This window comes from Callorhinchus milii, unplaced genomic scaffold, assembly GCF_018977255.1.
Source record: "Callorhinchus milii isolate IMCB2004 unplaced genomic scaffold, IMCB_Cmil_1.0 Scaffold2, whole genome shotgun sequence".
Taxonomy (NCBI): domain Eukaryota; kingdom Metazoa; phylum Chordata; class Chondrichthyes; order Chimaeriformes; family Callorhinchidae; genus Callorhinchus; species Callorhinchus milii.
Genome location: NW_024704743.1, coordinates 87,195,896 through 87,221,802, shown reverse-complemented (window position 1 = coordinate 87,221,802; position 25,907 = coordinate 87,195,896). Strand labels below are relative to the sequence as shown.

The window sequence follows — 25,907 nt, the reverse complement described above, 5'->3', positions numbered from 1 at the left end:
AGTAAACTAACTGCCACATTCGCCCTCAAAATACAGTCACTACACATTACAGTAAATTGTGTAAAGCGCTTTGAAATATCTTCCCGATGTGAACAATGCTATATCAAATGCAAGCATTATTGCTACTAATTGAGGTTAAACTGAATGTTAAATTTGGGAATCCCAATTTTAACTTGAACTTTGGTTTAAATATGCATTGCTGCATATACTGTATTTAAATAGATTCAAATTAGTTCTCTTTTTAAGATATTTATCTAGTTCTCTTTTAAAAGCTAATTTGGATTCTGCCTCAACTCAGCAAGGCATTCCATATGTTAACAACTCTGTACATGTAAAGAAAATCTTATTATCTCTTCACTTGCTCATTTCCTCACTATCTTAAATTGATGCCCTCTACTCACCGACTCCATAGAACCATAGAATTATACATCACATAAGGAGAATTATAATCACATTCTCTGACACATCGTGCTGTAGCTCTATTGCACTCAGGGTTCAACGGCTGGGTCTCACTACAGTGACGATTCAAAAGAGGAATTAGCAAGAAGCTAATCAGCAATGTATTCGCCATTGCATGCACTAACCCATTAACAACAGAACAGAGATCTATCCTGAGGCTGCGATCAGACCCTCAGGAATTTGGAAGGAAGTGATTAATTGTTCTAAGAAGCAGCTAGTTGTTTGTATTTAACTCCAGGCAGTAATTATTATTCATTTAAATCCTGTCACTTTTTTTTCCATCCATGGTATATTTTTATCTTTTGCTGCCTCATCCTTATAACTGTACCAAGCCTGTTTTGTTTACCCTCCATCGGGAGGGCTGACAAAAGGATTGTGCATTCCTCTGGGGCATATGATGTTGAAAACATTTGGTGTCTTAGCTAACACAGGATGGTGCATTGTTTACTAAAATACCTGATATAGAAAGGTTTAGCTTCCACCCCTCTGCAAGACAAGACATCTTACCTTGCAACTCATCTCAAAAACTACTAATCCTCAGTAATTTATACAGTAAACTCTGTATAACTCAATCCTGGCTTAATTCATTACTATCACTGTCTTAAATCATCACATTGTCGATATCCCGACTGTTTCCTGTATAAACTATTAATAAGGAACATCATCACACCACTTGACATGCAATTCATCGTATTTGTAGAAATGAACATAAAATTGATTGGATAACTCGACCTGGTGATGTCTTGCATCACAGAGGCCTCTGGTCTATTGCAGGACCACCCCATTGCCTTCCACCCTTTCCTATGACTGATGTGGGGGCTAGGGTTGCCAACCCCAGTTGGATGTATTCTGGGAAGAATAGTTGCTATCAAAGTGGGACAGCATAACTTTATAGTATCCCATCTAGCGCAGCAGCGTGCCCTCAGGGTACCCTCAGGTTATTGATAGGGATATTTCCAGATTTAGAATAGGTATCAGTACATAATAGTTGTCATATATTGCATTTTTCAGCCAAGGTGGGCAAACAAAAACATACTTGCTATTGGAAATGGATGTCAATGGACATAGTTTTATTTCTTAAATAAAATTCATGAGGCATATACATGATATAATTTGGAATAAATGCAGAATTTAAACCCTTGAATATCACAGTCAAACCTCAAACACATACAAATACATAGCCATATCATAGTAAATCCTGTGAAGCATTTTGAGACATTGATGATACAATGAGATGTTATATCAAAAGCAAGGATTACTATTTATAACCATCTTAAAAACATTAAGGTCAGAGACCAACACAAAACAAACTATTAACTTGGCATAATGAATTCTACTGCCCCATGATACAATCAGTAACATTCTGTGAAGTTTTAAACCACCAATTTTAAAACAAAATAACGTGCATTCGTCTGTGTTATTTCCTAAAACAACTTATGTTATGAACCCAATAGCAGACAATTTATTCTGTCAAATATAAGAAGTACTTTTGAGGTACAGGAGAATCCAATTATAACATAGTAGGCTGCGGGAAAGGTCCATATAATTCCAATCGACATTATAACAGGCATCAATCATCAACCAGCACTTCTGTATTCATTGTGCAGAAAGCTTGCTGACTTCTAGGTCCTCACTCTGATGTTTTAATCCCTCCATTCCTTGGCACCCCCCTATCTCTCTAAGATCCTCTCTCCCCACAGCAGTACCTGCTGCCTCCGCTCCACTGGGTCCACCCGCCTCCGTGTCCCCGAATCCTCCTCTGCACCATCGGAGGCCGTGCCTTCAGCCACTACACCCCGAAACTTTGGAACTCCCTCCCTCAACCCCTTTGCCACATCCCCTCCTTCCCCATCTTCAGGTTGCGCCTGAAGACCTTCCTCTTCGACTGCGCCTACGGTCACCTTCCCCTTCCCCCTGGCTCGGTCTTGGACATTATTAAGCCCTCAGACGCTGCCTGGTGTGGAGGGTGCTATATAAAGTTGTTGTTGTTGTTGTTCTAGCACTACAAATGGCAGACTTCTGTCATTAGGTCGTCACTGACATCACTTCCCAGTGATTGAGAAGTTGGCCATTTTTAAGCACATAAGATGGCCTGCATTTTGAAGTGAAGCAGCCCGATTTCTGCATATCTTTTGAATTTCTTGACAAGTAAATGTAGGGTTGCAAAATTCATTTACATTATAAACAAACCCACATTATAATAAAGCATGCTTTAATGGGATTTTACTGTAACTTGCAAGTAAAGTGGAGAAACACATGTCCACAGCATTCTTCAAGTTGTTAATTTTTGTGAAAATGTGATGCAGAGTCTTGTAGCGTATTGGTTAGAGCTCTCGCCTCACAAGTAAGAGGACCCGGGTTCAATTCCCGGGCAAGGCGAAACATTAGGCAGGTTTCCTTACTCCACATGCCTCTGTTTACCTAGCAGTAAGTAGTTAGTCGTATTGTTGATCACTTTCTGGAGGTAATAATCCATTCAAACTATTAATTAACAGTGAACCGGAAATCCAAATGGTGTTTTCTGTCATATCATCATAACGTGTAATTGAGATTGGATCTCTTGTCTGTAATATGAAAAATGGTTGGGATAGGATTTAGGAATGCCATAATGCCAAGGATTGGGATGTGTGGATTTGCCCACCACTGCTTATAGTGGAACACAGTTATGTTAAGGCAGTTTGGTGTCTAATCCCATAAACAAAGTTTTTATTGTATGTTGTGAGCAGCAAGTCTGACCATTTGTAACACTGCAATTTTGTTCTTTATCCATAAGGCAAATTAATAAGCTGTGATTTTGAAGTATTTTTTTCAAAGCTTTTAAACATAGTAATTGTTAGCCCTATACCGGTTTCTATCAGTTATTCCTCAAACACACTGTATAGACTGCTGCGTACAATAAATATCTGTAGTTTATAGTGACAGCATAAAACAGGTGATGATTTATGTATCATATTGTGGAGTCCTGTAGCTCAGTGATTAGAGCACTCGCTTTGCAAGCGAGAGACCTGAGTTCAATTCCAGGCAGGGCGAAACCTTGGGCAAGTTTCCTTACTCCACACGCCTAATAATAATCCCTCCAAAACCAAAAACAATAATAAATTGGTCATTTTCAATCTACGACTGTTTGTGGGACATTGCTGTGCGCAATTAGCTGCCGTGTTCACCCACAAATATACAGTCAATTTACTTTACAATATATTCTGTGAAGCGCTTTGGGACGTCCTCCCAACGTGAAAAGCGCTATATCAAATGCAAGGATTATTATTATTAATAATTTGGTCGCTCAATTCACAACTGTTTGTGGGATCCTGCTGTGCGCAATTAGCTGCTGCCCACAAAATATGCAGTCAATTCACTTTAAAGTATATTCTGTGATGAGCTTTGAGTAGCTCATGACGTGATAAGGCGCTACATCAAATGCAAGGATTTTTATTATTATTACGTTTTAAGACAAGGGATGTGTTAGTTTATGTCAGGGTAAATGGTTACTGGGGAACAACATTCCCTTTCCAGTGAGTGGAATATTGCTTTCCGATCTGGATCGCTGCTATTTTATGTTCCATGAGACAATGTAAGCAGAATCAAATTCTTTGTCCCGAGAAGGCTTCAAACCCGTTTCAGGATCATAGAAATTTGCAGTGCAGGAGGAGGCCATTCTTTCCATCGAGTCTGTATTGTCTCTCACAGACATTAATTCAATCCTACTCCATACTCTATATCCCTTCAAGCCCCTGTCTGGCAAATATGTGCTTTCCTGGGTTGATCTGATGAGAATTGTCAAAATCAGCACCATCCTGGATTAGGTCACTGAGAATTTAAATTTTCTGCAAAACTTTGATGGTATCTGCATCATCTCTCCACAGTGATCTTGGCAGTAGTGTGCAACAATGCTGCTTGTTAGCATTCACAAACCAATCACCAGTTCAAAGAAAGCATGCACTGGCTATTAATATGCAATCTGACACAGCTACAAGGACCCATAAATGCAGAGCATTATAAATTTGTCAAGCCAATCCATTACACACTCATCAGTCCAGAAAGTTTGACAAGACTGCAATTTGAAGAATGTTACAGAAATTCCACTAAAATCAGTGGTACTTAAGGCTGCACCATACCATAGTTAGATTAGCCCCCACCCATCCTCCCCAAAACACTGAATTTGTCACAGTAAAACCCACATCCAATTTTGATATTGGCTTTATAAGGTAATTGGATTTTCAAGTACTCAAGTAGAAAGGATTTGGGGAGAGAGTACAAGACAGCAAAGTGGTTGAAAGCAGAACAACCAATGGTGGGGTAGAGAGAGAAAGGAGCAGCAACCCCAAATTGCAGCAGTGGAGGATGTGGGCAGGAGAATGGGGGTAGAGGACACTTGCAAAGGTAAGGTGTCTTAAGAATAATAAAATGCTTGTTGAGGAGAATTGCTTTATCTCGATATCCTTTTGTACACTATAACAATATGCCCAGTTGATGAGATTTTTCATTATAATGTCATTTTTCATTTCATTATAATGTCAAAATGCACTAAAAGCTTACCTGCACATACTCCAGTTTAGATCCAATGATGCTCATTGTACAGCAACCAATGTTATTCAGTCTGTTAACTAATTGTACTGACACAAGTACATACTTTTCTACCATTTCTGTTATCACTATTCTGACCCTTATTTAACAATACCAAGTAATTTAGCATTGATTTTTCCATTTATTCAGTTAAACATTAATACCTTAAATAAGTGCAATTGATTAAGTGCCTGCTGTAATAAAAACTGACAGTCTATTTAATATATGTCCATGAGGCTGCAAGCACAGTTACCTTTTTTAAGAAATCTTTATGCAGCCTTAGCTCTTGAATAACATTAATTTTACTAAATATTCACATTCTTTAGATGCTGTGCACGTAGTGTGTGCATGCGAATGGAGATAAGGTAATTGCAATAGTAATGGATAATAGAATGAAACATACGATGGCAATGTTTTCACCAAGGGCAATGTGGAAAAAATAGAAATTGTAGAGTTCCTGTCCAGATTCCTATTTCAGATTGTTCTCTTATTCAGAGATTTCTGTTTTCATGGCTTCTGTATTAATGGGTCAGTGTTGGTGCTGTGTAGAAATTAGCAGATTTATTTGTGTTACATCATTAGAAAACCATCTTAATTCCCACTAAAAATGCTTAAACAAAACATTATTGCCACATTAGGGTCTATTCCCCACAAAAATTATGGCTTTGCTGCCATTTACAACAAATTTCTATAGTGTTATTCTCCCTCGCAATGGATTATTTTTCTAGGAGTTATATTAATTTATTTCCATTGGCTGTTTGTATTGTCTCCAATAGCATGGAGTGACTGTACATCATTGAATGATGATAGAGGTCACAAGATCTCAAAATTGTTTTGGATGAAGAGGGCTCTTCGCCTATCTTATCTCACTCCTCAGGATACCCACCTTATCCTCCTTCCTTTGCAGCACCAATCGGCTGTTTAAATAAGTCCAGCATCCTGTTCTCAACCACCCTTCCTGGGAACCTGTTCCAATTGTTAATTATGCTCTGGATAACTTGCAGAGATAATATATTAAACTCCAAGACAGTTGAGATGCTCCCAAATAATTCTATTTCTCCCTGGTATGTACATTAAAGCTTTTCAAACATAATCAGGAAAGCAGGTAGTGTTAAAACAGAAATAAACCAATTTCTGAAATCCTTTACTACCCTATTGAATACCACAACATTGATCTTGCACTCTGAAGTCTAATATTGACTGTTAATTCCAATTATTCTCTATGCCTTCTGAAAATGTAGACTACTCAAACCAAGCCAAATGCAAGATAAGAATGAAATGAAATACACCACCCTTTGAGTGAAGAAGTTCCTCCTCAACTCAGCACGAAAGGGCTGGCCTCTGATTTTAAGGTTGTGACTCCTGGTTTCAGTTTCTCCAACCAGGGGAAACAATCTCCCACTATCTACTCTATCATGCCCTTTGATGATCTTATAGGTTTCTATAAGATCCCCTCTAATTCTTCTATATTCCAGAGAATATAGGCCCAAATTGGTCAGCCTATCCTCGTAACTCATCCCCTTCATCCCTGATACTAACCTAGTAAATCTACGCTGCACCCCCTCCAAGGCAAGTACATCCTTCCTTAAATAAGGAGACCAAAACTGCACACAGTATTCCAGGTGTGGTCTCACCAGGGCCCTGTACAGTTGCAGCAAGACTTCCCTACTCTTATACTCTAATCCTTTCATAATGAATGCTAACATACAGTTCCCCATCTTTTCCTTTCCACCTTTGTTAAATAGTGGTGTGACATTTGCGATCTTCCAATCCATGGGGACTGTTCCAGAATCCAAGGAATTTTGGAAGATCAGACACAAGGCCTCCACTATCTCATAAGCTACCTCTTTTAAAACCCTGGGATGCAAGCCATCCGGACCAGGGGATTTGTCACTTTTTAGTGCTAACAGTTTCCCTAGCACCAATTCACTACTAATGAAAAATTCTCTAAGTTAAACTCTATTAAATAAAGTTCCAGAAATTAGAATTTTTTAAATAATTCAGCAATCTGAGGTTAGACAATTAATCAATATGAAAAATGCTTGTTTAATATTACACAATCATATGTATAAACTGAAGTGAGCTCTGGAACAGATTTACATCTATTCCCCATTAGTTTGTCAACTGGTCAACAAAATAATCTAATACATTGGAACAGATGTATTGAGAGCTTTTGTTTTTTCCCAAAAAGCCCCATGTAGTATTGCAGTATTTCTCCAGCACAGATTCTGGAACCAGATTATATGAAGCATGTTTGGAATTATGCTAAAGGAGAAACGATTAGTAAAAGGCAACAATTTCAGTTCACTGTCATTGCTTCCTGCTGATATTGACTCAATTTTTTTCTGTATCCTCACAACAACCTATAAAATGTTTAAACCACTGACCTTTTGGTGCTGAACATTTTGGCGATGTCTTTCTGCTCATCTAAGAGCCTAACTTCCTGAATGATAAAGGATGTTGCCCCCTTCAGTCAACCTGATGGGAAAAGCAGAAAGCAGAAATAAGTTGACAAGACTTAAATGTAACCCATCCTATTTTAATCGAATCAGAGAATGTGAAACAAAAGACATTCATCTTATTGCCCTCATTCGCCTGCCAAGTATAAAGTCACTGCACTTTGCAGTGAATCCTGTGAAGCATTTTGAGATGCCCTCTTGATGTGAAAGGCACTATATCAACTGCAAGGATAATTATTTGGCTTGCACTGGTATTATTCAATTATTTAATCCTAAAAAATTAAATTACTAAACAGTACATTAAATTTCTTCCTGATCCGTGTGGAAGTCCTGAGAAACTCCAAGATATAACTATATCTTGTTATGCATCTGTGGACACAACTCACCAGTGTTATATTACACTGATATTTTGGAGTTTCTCAGGATTTCCATTGGTTATTTTGTCTCAACATTTAGGATTGTGCAGAATTGTGGAAAATTGTTAAATTCAGTCTTTACCAGATCTTTCTAACAGAAAACCAGCATCCAAATTAACACTGCATTTGAAAACATTCTGCAATGCTATGCAATCTTAAAATTTCAAAGCAAAACAGATGGAATTTGGGGCCTCAGGATTTTTCACATTTAACCAAATGGCACAATCTTGCTCCCATTGCAAAGTCTTCATGACTGAGGGGTTTTAAATCATCATAAAAAAGAGCATCTGTCATCTTTTAGGATGATACTCTTTGCGTTGCTATTAATAATTCACTTATGTTTGGAAAGTCTTTTTTTTTGGCAAGGCAGAAAAACACAGAAATATCAGTCAAAAAGAGCTGGCATGCTACGAACATGATTTAGCTTTGAAAACAAGCGAAAAAGTTTCCACAACAGTTTTCTGAAAGAGTTGCCCATTTCATGACTGTATCCCATCTGGTGTTATTGTTAATATCATAAAAAAATTGTATAATAATTGCAGTGGGAGTCCCAGTCAAAGATTCCCAAAGATCTAGTGTGTACAGGTAGCCATGGTAACAGTCCATATTCCTACATCAATATTGCACATTTGAATAAGGTATCACTGGGCACCAGGTAGCAATGGAACTATATCCCATTAGACGAAAAGGGAGTCAAATACCTTAAGCAGAGAATGAGGGCAGACAATTTGAAAGAGCTTCTGCAAAGCCGCAAACAATTTCACTTGTCATAAAGTTCCTAGAACTGTATTTTAGAATTGACACTATGGAATGTAGTATCTATTATCCTGCTGGTTAAGGTCAATAAAGTGCTGGACCTCATCTGTGTCTGTTTCAAAGCAATTCAATGTGTACTTGTTGCAATCTGTGACAGTTCACATCAGGCACATGCAAGAGCTGTTGTGGGAAAGCATTTTTTTTACCAGACACTTTCCCTGCACTAGAAAGGCATCTATTCCAAGCCCACTAAATAGACTTTTCTATTACAATTCTTCAAAGAAGCCCTTTATTCTGTCACTATCCTCTGGGGACATCCTTTGCCTTTCCTGCCCTGAAAAAGAAGCTGTCAATTCTGGATTACTTTCTAAGTAATATAAGACTTCTAATAAGAAAGCACGGGGAACACTTAAATGGTTGTATTTTGGCTGCCTTTTTGCTAGTTATAGTTTCTGCTCTATCTGACATACTGTTGTAAAAAAATGTATTGTTATTGATGTTTTTGTAATGCCTGCGGTGCAAAGTTTTAAAACATCTCCATGCTAGAACAGATAGAAACGTGCACAGACTAGGCTCATACATCAAGAATAATCACTTCTGTGGTTGGGATGCGACTGTTAGCCTGAACTCCCTGTGGACTTGGCAGGCAAACATCTGTCAGGATTTATCACTATCTGATGACCTCTGCTGGAAAATGCACATCTGGAAATTAGACATTGGTGGGCCAGATCAGGCTCAGTTATGATTCCCCTCTCTCCTCCAGACTAGGTGAGTCTCTCAACGCTCATTGTAGTCTATAACACACCATTTTTAATACAAATAATCTTTGATATATTTTTACCAAAATCTTTAGGATCAGCAAGTGACAGACTGAACACAAAAAAATCCCAATAGTTGAGACACTTGTTGAATGGTCTGTGCCAGTGAAACACTACCCAGCAAAGATTCAGGACCAATCGAATCCAGAACTCTGTAGTCCATGTTCTCTCACACTGTGAACCTACGATCCTGATCCTCACTTGGTGCCACTAGCTCCCTATCCACTGTGGATCAAACTCAAGATCCTTGCCCTTGCATTCATTTCACTCCATGGGCTCACCCCACCCTCCCCTCTGCAGCCCTGCAGACACCGCCGCTCAGCAATCATAGGTCCTCTTCATGCCTCCTGCCCAATCTGCCTCACCATCACTGGGCAAGGTTTTAGCCATTGTGCCCCTATTCTCTTGAACTCCATCCCAGAGTCCTTTCAACTTTCTCTCTCCCCACCTCCACTAAAGGCCACTTCGAGTCCCATCTTTTCAACCATGCATTTGGTTACCTTTCTCATTCTTCATAACAACAACTTGCATTTATATAGTGCTCTTCACAGCGTTTTGCTAGCATCAAGCGATTTCTTCTGTCCATCCAGCATCCTAGTCTCAACCACCCCTCATGGTAACCCATTCCAGCTACTAAGTGCCCTTGTTGTAAAAAAATGTCCTGAATTGTCCATCATAACCCTAAATCTATGCCTGTTTGTCCTGCTACCTTCAGATATCTAAAGCATTGTTTGGCGATTATTTTCTCAATCTCCTTTCGCATCTTATGAACCTTGCATTTAACCCTTACATTTGATATAGCACCTTATCATGTCTTTGAGACGTCTCAAAGCACTTCACAGAATATTCTGTAAAGGGAAACGACTGTATATTTTGTTGGCAAAACGCAACAGCCAATTGCACACAGTAATGTCCCTCAAACAGTCGTGGATTGAGTGACCAATTTATTATATTTATTATTATAAATTATAATTTGCAGTGTTAAGAGATGAGTTACGACAAACATTATAGCCAAACTCTTTGAGGATTAAGAAAGGACTTTCACATTAAAGTTTCAATGACATCAGAAAAGGAGATGCAGTTTCTTCTCTTTAATAACAAAAAACAGTTGCTGCAAAGTTCTTGGCAAAACTTAAGGAATCACTTGGGAGTGGAGCCAGAATTGTTTTGGACTCACAGCATTCACACTGCAGCAGTGAACATTCAAATGCCGTTAAAACCAGCTGGAAAGGTAGTCCAAGCAATCTTCAGTTCACTCTCCTCCCCCTCCAGCAATAATAATACTTGCATTTAATATAACACCTTATCACATTGTTGAGACGTCGCAAAGCGTTTCACAGAATATATTATAAAGTGAACTGATTATATTTTGTGGGTGAAACGCAGCAGCCAATTGCGCACAACAGTGTCCCACAAACAGTCATGGAATGAGTGACCAAATTATTATTATTTTAAGAAGGGAGTTTTATCCCCGGAAAACGATCCGTCAATTGACTAACAATCGGATTCCTACTTACTGCTAGGTAAACAAAGGCGTGTGGAGTAAGGAAACTTGTCTAAGGTTTCGCCCCGCCCAGGAATCAAACCCGGGTCCTCCCCCTTGTGAGGCGAATGCTCTAACCAATACAATACAGGATATCAATACGCTGCAGGATAGCCGGAGCGATACTCCCTGGCTGCCCAGCTCCAATTTCTACTGTACTTTTCAGAGTGAATTCATGGCAATTTGCTAAGAAACATGCAGAAGCAACCCAGATTCAGTGATAAAACATCAAGCAGTTCTTGCTTTTCAGGGCAGCAATTGTACACAATACACAGAGGATTGCAAGATTCACCCTGTGCGACACTTAAATATGCACAGCTCTGGATGTCTGAATGCAGTTGTAATTCAACCACACAACTTCGCTCTCACTGTACACTGTGATGAAGGCAATTCTATGTCTAAAACTAATCACGTTGCTTTCTAGGATACAATAGCTATAACATCATCACTTTTTTTTTTACACACACACGGGATCACTGTTTTTCATCCCCACATGCTCCCTTCCTCACTCCTCACTTCCTTTAACCTTCTCCTCCCTTCCATCTCATGCCTCCTCTCTCTCTCAACCTTGTCCTCACTCTGCCTCCCTCCCTCTTGCCAAATCATGCTCAATCTGCCTCCCTCCACCACATGTTCATTCGCCCACATCCCATCCTGGCTTTCTTTAATTGCCTCTCACTGCGCACCCTTTGCCAGTACTGCTGAATAAGCTTTTAGCATCGCAATGTTACCTCGAGCATAACAAATAGGTAGATGTTGAATACATACGATATTATACATGCTGACAGTGTTTCTCTCTTGTCACTTCCTATCAAAGATCAACCAGGACCACCTAGAGAAACAGCACAACTAGCAAACCTGAATCACACTCAGAAGAGTCAGCACCCATTACTGTCATTTGTTTCACCACAAGTGCTTTATATAAGATTCTGCTCTGGGGCTAAACATACCATAGGACCATGAGGGATGCAAGGATGCAGATGTCAGAAGAATGTTAATTAAAGTGACACACAACCAGTTGGACCCTGACATTCGCTGGAGTCTCTTCTACAGTCGACCGCTCCAGGCCTTCCTCACCCATTTGAATTCTATGTGTTGTGCTGGATGCAATCGTGAAGCCTCTGCCCTGAACTGTCCAAACACCTGATACATTGAACAATAAACCTGTGGCGTGCTTGGTGATGTTCCTCATTGAGAGCATTGCATCTTTGTGTCTTTAAAATGTGTTTAAGCGAGAGCAAGGTTTTGGCAAACTTGGGTCCGGGAAAAGACCCAACTGCAACTCCAGAAAATGTTTATCATGTATTTCAATAAGCAAATAATACAACTGATCAATAAATAAATGTTTGGTTACAAGTAGGCTCTGCACTTGACAGTAACTGATTGCAAATGCTGTAGCAAAGATCCAAATTTTTTTTTTACTTTCAACATGGAGTTTAGAGAGATTTTTAATTTTCTGGTGTAAGGCATGTAAATATTTGTTGGATCATGTGCAATGAGTTATGCCAGTTCCAGAACATGTTTGCGACTAACACTATCATATTGTTCAACCAAGTAAACCCTTCTGAACATGGAGGGTATCTCACGTTGGTTAAATACCAGACTTGAGACTGGAAAGTTGCGAGTTTTAATCACCATGGATGCAATTGAGCATTTCAACTTTTGGAAGTTGCTAAAATGAAAGTTGTCTAAATAAACATAATCATCCCTGGAGGATAAAGCAAATGAGAGTTCCATGGGGTTGTGTTGGCTCAAAGACACCTCTGGCAATGCCTGGTATGTCCGCAGTAAACCAATTACATTTTGTTTGCTCAGCCGAGTTTCTGATTGTTATTCTGCATTGTGTAAATGCAAGTTGTTGTTATTGTCAGACACAAGCAGAAACCCATCACCAGGCTTAATAGCATCAGTCTGTTTTTGAGTGTTCCACATATGTATGCAACATATATATGGAAATTTTCCTGTGTCTGGATATAATGCACACTCTCTCCCTGGAGAGACACATCCTGTGTGTAGAGAATTTTAAGAGAATTTGACACAGGTTGACAAGAGCCAAGGCTTGGGGATCCCAGAGTGTGCATTAGGGTACTGCAAGAATTTAACCAGCTAAAACTGTTTAGCTTGCCTGTGAAGCACCATCTGGTAAGCTTCCTACTGCTTGTTCAGCTAGAACCACCCTCCCATTGAGGCTTTGCCTTGTAAGAATAACAGGAGCTGACTTTTCTGTCCCTCCAAATCCATGCTGATGGACCAGGTTGTCTAGTTTGTCATCTACAGGGTCCTGGAACACTGTAGACCACTTGACTCAGGAGCTGAACTATCACCACAGAGGATTGACTCGATTCCAATATTCTGTGCCAAGCATGTCACCTTGAGCAAACTCAGCTCCAAAGTGATCCAACTGATCTCTTCCCTCTCCCCCTAGGAAAATGGTAATTGAATCAGGTAAAGTATAGACTCTCTCACCAGAATAAGCCAAAGCCCTGTCAAGTAGGGCACTTGTAGTAGCTGGACAGGTGGTATGTCGTGTGTTTATCAATTCCATTCTTCTGAATTGGAGGGGATTTTATTGACCTGCTAACCTGGTATCGCAGCAATGTCTTGTTCTCATGACAAGCCAATTATCAGTTTAAATAGGCTTGGAGAGCTCCCTTCATGAACACTATATCTAGGTATATTTATAAAAGATAGTTGGTTTGGCCACAAGTCTCCAAACCTCTGCATGTTTAAAATCAATATAAACACTTCTGTTTAGTTTTATAGGAATTTTAAAATAAGTCCAGGTAATTGTTTAGCTTTTCAATTGACCCTGGTTGCCGGGATTGAATGCAAGAAAGTATGACCTTAATGGCCCATAGATAATAATAATAATAAAAATCCTGGCATTGGATATAGCCCCTCATCATGTTGAAATATTTCAAAACACACCAATTTTCTGTAAAGAATAGTAAATTAACCTGCAGATGAACACAGCAACCAAACTGCCTACAGCAATTCCCTACCAAGAACCAGAAGCTGAATAGCCAATTTAGCTGTAGGATTATTGTCCAGGACACAGGGAAATACCATTCTCTTTTCAAATAGTGTCATGGGTTCTTCATGGTCCAACTGAATAGACAGTAAGGATCTTGGTTTAACATCTAATCTGAAGGATAAGACCACTGACAAGACAATGCTCCCCCGGCACTGCATTGCACAGTAGACCGTGAGTTCAAAGTTCCATAGTGGGAATTTGTTAGTGTTGGTTCAATCGCCTATGCCACTGGCGTCTTGAATTTAGGTTTAGTGGTAGCACCACTAAAGCCAGAAATTGTGGGTTTAAATTAGGCACAACATTAACAAACCTTGAGTAAAACTAGAGATTAGGATTTATTTTTGTCCTCCTTAGAATAACGGATTTGTGAAACCAAGTCTCATGTGGGGAGGAGTCAAGCTGTGCTTGTTATTAGTATTAATAAAGTGGCCAGAGTATGAACAAACTGCTTTCTTTAACCAAAACATGGGTGTGTTAGCAACAGTGTGGGAGCCATACATAAAGATAGTGGACATGAATAAAATGAACCATGATGTTAAGATGATCAATAAACTAAATCACAGGTTTCTAAATCGAGTGCCAAGATCCAGAAGCATGAATCAACATTTATCTGGATTGTACATATTTCCGACATAAGGAGAATCCTATCTATAATATATAAATACATATGTGTATGTATTTATATTATATTTACATACAAACACATGTTAAAAAAATACAAATCAAACCAGGAAAAGGAACTCACTCAAATAATTCAATTATATTTTTTCTCATTTTCCTTGTGCACACTCACTCACACTACAACCATTGCCTCTCTCATCACTCTTTCCCTCACCACCTCTTCCTCCACCCTCATATCCACAGGAAAATACATTAAAATGAATTGAACATCACCTACTATATTCTCTGTATCTCAGTCAGACTTCTCCCCAAGTTCAGCTGCTATTGGTGAAGCCATTTTAAGGCTAAGAATTGTGTTGCGCAATTGAGTGACTTCATAAGATTATCTTTGATCTAAACAAATATGAAAGTAGTGACCATTTCACCCAATGCAATAGGATGCATTTGATTGAAATTCACCAGTTATGCCTCAGTTCACTTCTTGGAAAGGCAAATCGAAAATAATTACAGCAGGGTGTAAACATTTTGTATTCTCTAAATAGCAATTCTGAGTCTACCAAGGAGATTTTGTTGGAGCCAAGAACCTGCAGGTTGAGGTGATGTGCTTCCAGTTCCTGACAAGAGTCCTTGATTTCTATTCAATCACTTACAAAAACAGTAACTTGCTCCCTAGCAACTAAAGGAGCACTGGCTTCATGCCTATGTTTGTCCAACTGTACTTTTTAAGTTTGTGAAGGAGCCAGAGAGTTGGGCAACATTTTTATCACAATGAAGTCCTGCATGTTTCCGCATTTTTTGTATCACTACATTGTGAACTTGCAAGCAAATCATACGGGGCTTACCTACTTTCTTTTATTGAAATGCCAGCTCTTTTCAGCAAAAAATGCAGCATTTTTTGTTAAAGTTAGTGGGGTTTATACTCATCAAGGTGAGAACTGTAGGGGTATAAAACATTTTACAATTGTTGGTACTGACTGACAGCATCAAACACATCCAGTTCAGACACTTAGCAACCACAGTAATAATGAAGCTGCCTGCTCCCAATTAGTACTCAACTTGAGCTCATACATTAGTGGTGCAATTGGTGGCCCACAGAGCATCAGGGAGTGGCGGAGAATGAGAAACAAAGAGAGAGAGAGAGAGTGATAGGAGATGTGAGGGCAGCATTTTGTGACTCGTTGTCAGGACAGACACTCGGAGCCTCCCTGAGCTGCCGCAGTGGGGGCTGAGGACAGACATTGAGCGCTGTGCCATGCAGTTTCCTCACAAAAAGCTCTCTCTTTCTCTAATAAGGAACTCCTTTACTTAATTTCCCCACACCCTACCTCTGCGACCTCCCGAGCCACCCATTCCCTTTGCCCGCAAACACTGGCTTGCTTCATGTCACCCCACCTCATTTGCCCCACCATTGCCACTTTATGTCCGCTCTCTGGAGTTCCACTCCTAGTATCCCTCCGAATCGCTCCCTCCCCTCTTTCAAGGCATGTCAAGACCTACCTCTTTCACCATGCTTTTGGTCAGCTTTTCCCCTCCCCCTCTAACCTCCTTTGGCCCCCACCTCCAGCTCAGTGCCTAGCCGGATGTGTTGAGTGCTTTGAGATGTCTTTCCAATATGCAAAAGGTGCTGTGTAAATATGGTTATGCCTGCCTGTCCGACATCGAGTCCTGGACGAGAGACAACTTTCTTCAGCTCAACGTGCGAAAAACCGAGGCCCTCCTGATTGGCTCACGTCAGCGCCTCCGCACCTCAGGCGCTGACAGCATCAGCATCCAAGGCTGCACTCTCCACCTCTCAAAGCCGGTCAGGAACCTCGGCGTTTTGTTCGACCCTGAGCTGTCCTTTCTCCCTCACATCCGCACCACAACTGGCACCGCCTTCCATCACCTCCGGAACATCGCCAGACTACGGCATTACCTCACCCCTCACGCTGCTGAAACCCTGGTTCACGCCTTTGTCACCTCAAGGCTGGACTATGGGAACTCTCTCCTCGCCGGCCTTCCCGGCACCTCCCTCCACAAGCTGCAGGTCATTCAGAACTCTGCAGCTCGTGTACTGTCCCGCACCAGGCTTCGCGACCACATCACTCCCACCCTCGCTCGCCTCCACTGGCTCCCCATCCCCCAGAGGATCGAATTCAAGATCCTCATCCTCACCTACAAGGCCATTCACGGCCTTGCTCCCTCCTACCTCTCCGACCTACTATCCCCTACCTACCTGCCCGTACCCTCCGTTCCTCTGGCTCCGGTCTGCTCCACGTCCCCCGCCCCAATCGCCCTACCATCGGTGGTCGGGCCTTCAGCCTCTCAGCCCCAGGCTCTGGAACTCCATCCCCCAGTGCCTTCGCCGCTTCCTCCCTTTCCTCCTTCAAGGTCGTCTCAAAACCTTTCTCTTTGACCGTGCCTTCAGCTCCCCTCTCGACTCTCTTCCCCCTCCTCGCTCCCTCCCTTCCCTCCCCTCACCCTGACCATTTCCCCCCTCCTCGCTCCCTCCTTCCCTCCCCTCACCCTGACCATTTCCCCCCTCCTCGCTCCCTCCCTTCCCTCCCCTCACCCTGACCATTTCCCCCCTCCTCCCTCCCTCCCCCCCCCTCCCCCCCCCCCCCCCCACCCCTTCCCCCCCCCCCCCCCCCTCGCTCCGGTCATGACCCAACTGTGCAGCACCTTGGGACGTCCTCCTGACGTGAAAGGCGCTTTATAAATGGAATCTTGTTGTTGTTGTTATTGTTGTATGTTTATGAAAGGGAAATACAAAAATATTGCTTTTGCAGCCCGTGGACCTTTCTTATTTAAGGCATCCGGCCCTCAGAAGCCGAAAGGTTGGACCCTGCTCTAAGCTAACAGTCTAACAGAGGGAGTGCTGCAATGTCATAGGTGCTGTCCTTTGGATGAGACTTTGAAGCAAGGTCTCATCTACCTGTTCTTGTGGCGGATGCAAAAAGATCCCATGCACAATTTGAAAAGATCTAGTATTCTCCAGTTTCAACTCGTGGCTGTCCACTAACAACTTCTCTTCTAGCCCCCGCACTTTCACGTGTTATGTCCCTCAGGGCTCTGTCCTCAGTCCCCACCTCTTCAATCTATACATGCTCCCGCTCGGTGATGTCAACTGCACATGTATGCGGATGACATCCAAATCTATTTCACCGCTTCCACTCTTGACTCTAGGACCCCTGCTGTACTGGCTAATTGCCTGTCAGACATCAAGTCCTGGACGAGAGCCAACTTCCTCCATCTGAATGTTGGCAAGACAGAGGCCCTCCTGCTTGGCTCCCATCAGCACCCCCTCACCTCAGGCACTGACTGTTCACTATTCATGGTTGCACTCTACATCTCACCAAGCCAATACGGAACCTCCGTGTCCTGTTCGACCCTCAGCTATCCTTCAAACCCCACATTTGTGCCATGACCTTTTCCGCCTTTCCCCACCTCCGCCACATTGCCTGCCTCTGACCACAGGCCAGTGAGACCCTTATCCACTCTTTCATCATGTCCCAGCTTGACTACGCCAACTGCCTGCTCGCTGGACTTCCCAATCCTTCCCTCCACAAGCTGCAGATTATTCAAAACTCTGCAGTTCATGTCCACTCCCTCACCAGGCTCTGCAAAAAGATAACCCCCACCCTTGCCTGGCTTCACTGGCTCCCCATTCCTTAGACAATCGAGTACAAAACCAATCTCACACCCCTAATTCTCCGACCTTCTAACCCCATATCAGCCTGTCAGCTCCCTCCGCTTGGCTGACACTGGCCTGCTCAAGGACCCCTCACTTCTCACCCCACCATTGGCGGTTGGGCATTCAGCATCTCTGCCCCCACACTCTGGAACTCTATCATGCAATCCCTCCACTTACCCACTTTCTTGCCTCCTTCAAGTCCCATCTAAAGACCTTCCTCTTCGATCATACTTTCAGCCACCCTATCATCCCCACACCCCCTGCGCTCCACCCCTCCTGACCCCAACTCCCAGCTTGGGTCCCAATCCCCTGATTGTCTAATGCCCTGGGATGTCTTTCCAACGTGAAGGGCACCGTACAACTCTAATTCATTGTTGTTGATGGGATTTTGCTGTAAGCAAAATGGCCACAATACTTACCTACAAAAAAGGCACTTGAGTTGGGTAATTATTAGGAAGTGCTTCGATACATTTCAAAATTTATAGGTACAAGTTCTTTCTATTTAAACATACAGGACTTAACCTCAGCTTCCAGAGCTGAAAGCTTTAAACTGACCATCCGAGATTCAGCACTTTCCTTCGTTTTTGTTCTAGCAAATCACGATACATCAAGTGCAATATCTAATGGGATTGAGCAGATGAAACAATCTGCCTGTCCCCACAAAACAGAGTTTAACCATTTATGCCCAGGAGATTCTTAAACACAAGAGTCATGAAACCAGGAAGAGAATAGGCGGCGGGGAGGGAAACAATGTAACGTAAGAACATAAGAAACGATCGGCAAAAACAGACCAAGGTCCATCTAGTTCACCTTCCACCTTCCTGGTGGTCGCTGCACTTATGTACCGAACTACCTATGTACTATATCTGCGTTTGAAGGAATCAATATTGGCTGCTTAATCTGTCTCCCTAGGGAGCCTGTTCCACAGGTTTATTGTTTGTATGTTTTAAACTACAGTAAATCCTCTCTTTATATTTCAGCAAACAACTCTAGCATATTTGGTTGTCTGTACCAGGCTCTACCTGGTACAGTCTTTTTACAACAGGGGTTTTAATATAATTGCGTATCTTACTGAATCTATCTATGTGAAACAATCTTGATCAGCATTATACAGTCTTTTTATAGAAAGATTTAAATGCCAATCCTCCAAGGAAATCACCACCAGTGTTTCCCCCTCCGCATTGAACACAGTAACATTAGATTACTCGGCACATTTACAAGCTGGTCCAGTTCACAAAATAGCCAACTTCGAAAGAAGAACCGACATTTTACAGCATATCATCATTTCAAGATGTCTCAACGTGCTTTTGCCCTTTACAAATGTAGTTTTGTTGTTTACTGTCAAGTGTAGGGACTGAACAAGTGCCTGATCTAATAAAACACACGTCAGATTCAGTGAAGTGAGCGAAACATTCGCTTAAGCAAGAATCCTTACCCAGCATTTACATTATGATATTTTTTAAATAATTGAACTGTAATGCACCAAAAATGCAAAGGAAATCATTTGCCACCATTTCAAAAATGTGGATATTCTGAGTACAGCATACGTATTAAGTACTTAGAGGGTTTAACTCTTTAACTGCACCCAGTTTAGACTCCTATTGCCATCTGCTTGCATTTCTTTGGCCCCATCTGTGATTTCTTTTTACAAAGGCATGATTTCACTAGTTATTTTACAGCTGGCTGAAATACCCATTCAGATAAAGTACTGAAAGCAAATACTGCAGCTTAAATCATTCAGAAACACTGATGATAAGAGATAAAACTATTACTCTCTTCCCCTGCTTTCAATTTTCTTCACTCCTCTCCTGAACTCATGCCAAAGCAGAGTCCTCTGGGAATATTCTTCATGTACAAGACTATCTATGAGCTTTGGCAGGCTATCCTATGGCATGTGCACACACGCGCGTATGATGTGTCCACATGTGGGGTGTGCATTCAACAACAACTTGCATTTATATAGCACCTCTCACACAGGGTAGCGTACCAGAGCACATTCGTGCAAATTGACTTCTTGCCCGTAAAGCCAGTTATTTCACTTGGGGAACTGATCAAGAGCAGAAACCCCGGATTTGAACGTGGTGTCTTTACACCCTGTGTATCACACTGTGTATCAGTTTCACACTGGACAGTACACTTTCCAACCAAGTTACCAAGCAAATTGATAACAAGATGAAAAACTTTAAACTGTGTTATTTCTGCAGAACAATTCCAGTCAACAAAATAATTATTCTATGTGTCGTAAAACACTCATTTTAGATTATTTGTTCTTATCTATCAAATGAATACTGTACACACACATTACTGCATTCAGTACACAGCACACATTTTCCTTTCACATTTAAAGTACCATTCACATACAGTACTGCAACAATTTACAGAATAGGTTGAAAAATAAGGAGATAAGCAAGATTTCTTCTCCCCCATTTAAAAGTTCTTAAAATACACATTATGGAAAGATGAACTTCACACTGAAATATCTCAAGGTGCATCATAAGTTGCTACAAGGTAATTAACAACAGTCAATAGACAACCAAGATAGCAACATCCCACAAACAGCATTGAGATGAATGACTGAATCAAACCTGTTTTTTTTTGTGTGAATTTGGATAAGAGAGGAATATTGGCCAGTACCTCAGATTCCATCAAAATAGTGCAATAGGATCTTTAATATTTACCCCAATTGGCAGACAAGTCCACAGTTTAATATCTCATCCTCAGTACAGCTCTGCGTCGCCTCATTGCCGCACTGTAGTGTAAACCTGGATTTTAAGATCCAGTCGTAGTGTGGGATTTAAACCCACAACCTCCTAATCCAGAATTAAGTGTGCGACCCACCGAGCCAGGCTGACATAAATAGAGAAACGTAATAAATAATTGCTTGATAACAATGTACAGTATTTTTGTTCTGCTGTAGTCATCATAGAGTTAACTATTGTGGGAGGGGGAGGGGTGGGGGGAGGAAGAAGAGGCATTTTATCCTGCTGCTCCACACCACCTTGTAGTATTCAGATAGGTAAAGAGATTGCTCCCTTTTTTTCAGCTCTGGACTGAGCTTGTCATACAACCAGAGATACGGTGCTCCATTAATTACAGCATTGCAGCTATAATCAGCTCAGAAAAAGTTATCCTCAGCAGCTTTACCAGCCTGGGTGAGCAGTGACAGGCTGCTTATCACAAGGTTACAGCAGCACACAGTACAGTATTACCTGGAACAGAACTAGTTCAGCTTCCATTATACTATACAGGACTGTCTGCACTCCCACAGCACTGAAGAGCCCTGAGTGACACCCTTCCCTCTTGTTTTTTCCTGCAGTCCTGATACCACTGAACAGCTGAATTGATTATCAATCACTTAACCAAAAATTACAGCAATCCAGTGCATTGGGCACAGAGAAGCAGATCGTTCGCTCTCTTGCGACCTGAACCAACAGATACAATTAAAGCAACTTACTTGCAAGGTTTACTGCATGTCCCACTTCACTCCTGCCTGCCTGCACACCGTTTATCTGCTGAAGGCCTTTCCATTCAGATCTCCTGCAAACTGCAGCTCAGCTCAGCTTGGCTGGGCACCAGACATGCTCAGTAATGTGACCTTCTCCTAGTGGAAACTACCAAGAGCTCATGAGAAAGAAGGGGGAATTGGAGCAAACCACATCCAGGATTAATAAACAAAAGCACCTGCCTGCTGAAATGCAGGTGAAGACTGAGCTGGGCACTGTGAACAGCACCAGGTCCCTTGTATAAACCCAGTGATGGGGAGGTCAGATGCAAACGATGAGGGTCAGGTTTCATTGGGTGCTTTTCAACAGTGAAAATATGTTGCATTGAACAATAGGATGTGACAGTGTAAACACTGCTCATGGTGTAGCTGTGGTTTGATACACTGTGTGGCTCTTTAAACGAGCTCGTCCACTAACTCTAATGTGTTCAATGAAACATCGCATTTCAGCTTACACATTGCTCCTCGTCCCTGCTGTCTATTTTTTAATGATCATTTACAAAGTTAGACTATCTCTCTTTCCCTTCACCCCAAAAAAATCCTCACCAGGCTTGGTCAGATACAGTGCATTTTATCTTACAAGGACATCTCAAAGGCAAACACACATCAATATCCCACAAACAGTACCAATTTTGGATCAAACATGTAGTGAGTCAGTTTTAAAGAAGTTTAGAAACCACTATTTACTAATAGTCTGTCAAAGGCTTATGAAAATGATTTATGATGTTCTGCTGGTCTTGGGCATGAGCCAAATGGAATTTCACCCCCACTTTTCTTTTGCATTCAGAAGACTGGTAAACACAATCTTGTCAACCAGTTCATCACATTTCCTTTTAAAAAAGAAAAATGGTTTTCAATTGATTTTTTTCAAAGAAACAAAGGGTTTTATTACTTACTGCTATGATGGGGAAGAGAGAAGTGATCATTACAAAGGGCATAGTAAACTGATGGTCACTGAGTTTAGGCACATAATAATAACAACAAATTACATTTGTATAGTGCCTTTCATGTAAGGAGGACGTTCCAAGGCACTGGACGGTCAGGGATCTACACCAGAGCTGGTGGTTGGGATCAGGATGGGTGGAGGCAAGGAGAGCATGGGTAAGAGGGTGACCAAAGGCACAGTCGAAGAGGAGGGTCTTGAGATTGGTCTTGAAGGAGTCAAGGGAGGGGACGAGGCAAAGAGACTGTGGGATGGAATTCCAGAGGGTGGAGGCTGAAGCCCTGCCCATCAATGGTGGGGCAGGCAAGGTAGGTCAGAGTCCGCTGAACGGAGGGAGTGGACAAGTTGGTTGGGGGTTAAGGGGTCACAGAGGTAGAGAGGAGCAAGGCCATGAAGGCCTTTGAAGGTGAGGACCAGGATCTTGAACTGTATCCTTCGACTGATGGCGAGCCAGTGAAGCCGAGCCAGGATGGGGACGATAGGGTTGCAGAGTCTGGTGCAGGAGAGGGCATGGGTTGCAGAGTTCTGAATGATCTGCAGCATGTGGAGGGAGGAGTTGGGGAGGCCGACAAGCAGGGAGTTTGCATAGTTGAACCTGAATGTGATGAATGGGTGGACAAGGGTCTCAGCGGCTTTCAGTGTGAGACAGTAGCGGAGCCAGGCAAAGTTGTGGAGGTGGGGGAAGGTAGAGCGTGTCATGGTATGGATGTGGGGGATGGATGAAGGACAGTTGAGGGTCAAACAGGACGCCGAGATTCCGTATTAACTCTGTGAGGTATAGAAAGTATCCATGAAGGGTGATGCTGTCAGTACCTGAGGTATGGAGACACTGACAGGAGCCAAGCAGGAGGGCCTCAGTCTTGTTGACAACTGGAGGAAGTTTGCTCTCATCTGAGACTTGATGTCCAACAGGCAGTCTGTGATGAGAGCTGTGATCTTGGAGTCGAGGGTGGAGGCGGAAAGATAGAGTTGGGTGTCATTTGCATTCATGTGAAAGTTGTCTACAGATGATGTCACCAAGAGGGAGCATGTAAATGTTGAAAAGGAGGGGACCAAGGACAGAGCCTTGAAGGACGCCACATGTGACGATGCAGGGGCTGGAAGAGAAGCTGTTAATGGAAACAAAATAGAGATGGTGGGAGAGGTAGGATTTGAACCAGGCAAGGGCCAGTCCATGAGGGTTGAGCTGAGAGAAGAGGCAGTGGAGGAGGATAAATGGTCGACAGAGTCGAAAGAGAGCAAGGAAGCAGAGGCAGAATGTTATTAGTGACTTTGACCAGGGTTGTTTCGATGCTGTGGGCAGGATGGAAACCCGATTGGAGGGGTTCATAGAGAGAATGATCCTTGCAATTCGCATTAGCGCCTAACACATCAGACAGACGTCTCAAAGCACAATATTTACTGTGAAATATAATAGATGAATATGGCAGCACAATTGCACACTGCAATGTTTCACAAACAGCATGAAATGAATGACCAATTTTATTTGAGGGATTGTTGGCCAGGACAATGGGAAAAACTCCCTTCTTTTTTTGAATAGTACCATCCACCTGATATTCATGTTCTTAATATCCACCTGAACAGACAACCGGGACCAATGTTTAACATCTCAACCAAAAGACACTTCTGACAACCTCTGAGCCCCAGCAATGCATTGGAGTGTCAGCTTCGACTGTGATTTCAAAGTCCCGACATGGGATTTGAACCCACAACCTTTTGACTCAGAGGCGAGAGTGCTACCACTGAGCCAAGCCAAATGAGTCATTTGTTGAGAGAAGATAATAAACAGGAAAATAATTGTGCAAAGATGTTTCACTAGCTTTGAGATTGCAGGCACATTTTATGCAAAACTAATTTCTGGCTCAGCCAATTCACACGACATGAGTTGCGAATAGGATTCATTATCTTGCCAGTAAAACCACCTCCGTTACTTTGGTTGAACTTCCAGACTAGTTCTCTTGGACTCAGCTCTACTTCCCTATATCTCTCCACATCAGGAAGATTAGAAAATATTATTTATATTGAAATTAATCTACAGTTTTGTATATATATTAAACTCATCGTCTAGTCTGACATTCCAATCAGTGCTGGGGTAGTGCTGCATTATAATAATAATCAGAAATGTAATATCTCATCATAAAATCATTAATATCTGATCATAGGTGTCGTCCTTTAGCTGAGACATTAAGCTGAAGTCCTCTCTTTATGTTTGTTCCTACTTGTTCAGGAAACCAATCCTACCATCTTCCCACTGCATGTCCCACTGGTTCTGAAATAAATGCAATGTCCTGGCCTCAACCACTGTTCCTGGTAAATCATTCCAGTTGTTGATTAACCTCTATGTAAAGAACTAGTGGCTCATCCTAAAATTGGCCTCTTTTTGGTCTTGCTTTGCCTACCTGAAAATGTTGATCCAGGTTTCCTTTGTCTATCCATTTAGCATATATATAAAATCTCAGTTGATAAAAATAAAGGTATGCTTAAAGAAACTGAATGGAACTAAAAATAATGATCCAGCTGTTTTTTCCTGCTATGAATTTAATTCCAGATTTACACAGACGATGACGTAAATCCAGCACTCACCTGACAATGTAATAAGAGTACATTGATCTCTCTGCAATCTGTGCTTGTGCTACACTTCCTATTAGATCTCACAAAAGATGAATGTGTTACTCACATTATTATAATAATAATGAAGGTTACCAGTGCTTTGTGGCATCTCAGTACACCATATCACTTATGGACCACAAGTGATATGGTGTACTGAGATGCCACAAAGCACTTTCAAGCAATGTAGGTTTTGTTGTCTCATTGCAGGAAGCTAGTATTCCTTGAGTCTGTTTAATTGCTGCCCAAAGAGAGGAAAGGGAAAACTGTTCAAGAGTGTGATTTCCCCCATTTCCCTTGGCTGCTCTTGCATACCTCCTGGTGGTTGTGATAAAGCACCACATGTCAAGCCTGGTTGTACCTTATCAGCATTACTTGTCTACCCACATACCCAGATTAGTTCTAAGAATGAGTCTACTAAACCTCCAGAGAAACTCAACTCACACTTTGTGTACTTCAGCCACAATACAGTAATAGAACTGCCATAACTGCCGTGAAGTTCCTGTAGCTCAG

General features: G+C 41.8%; 1 protein-coding gene across 2 annotated transcripts in view; it reads right to left on the bottom strand.

Annotated features, from left to right (window-relative positions):
- The window catches only part of oxr1a (oxidation resistance 1a), a 270,847-nt gene extending 248,950 nt beyond the window's left edge, over positions 1–21,897 (bottom strand). The window contains exons 1-2 of one of the 2 annotated variants that reach the window (XM_007902691.2): positions 21,797–21,897; positions 7,410–7,500 (exon numbers count right to left, since the gene is read on the bottom strand). In XM_007902691.2, coding sequence (XP_007900882.1) covers positions 7,410–7,426 — 17 coding nt within the window. In that variant the 5' untranslated portion in view covers positions 7,427–7,500; positions 21,797–21,897. The remainder of the gene's footprint in view (positions 1–7,409; positions 7,501–21,796) is intronic. The other variant, XM_007902692.2, reaches the window with a different exon arrangement.
- Between the last annotated feature and the right edge of the window lie 4,010 nt (positions 21,898–25,907).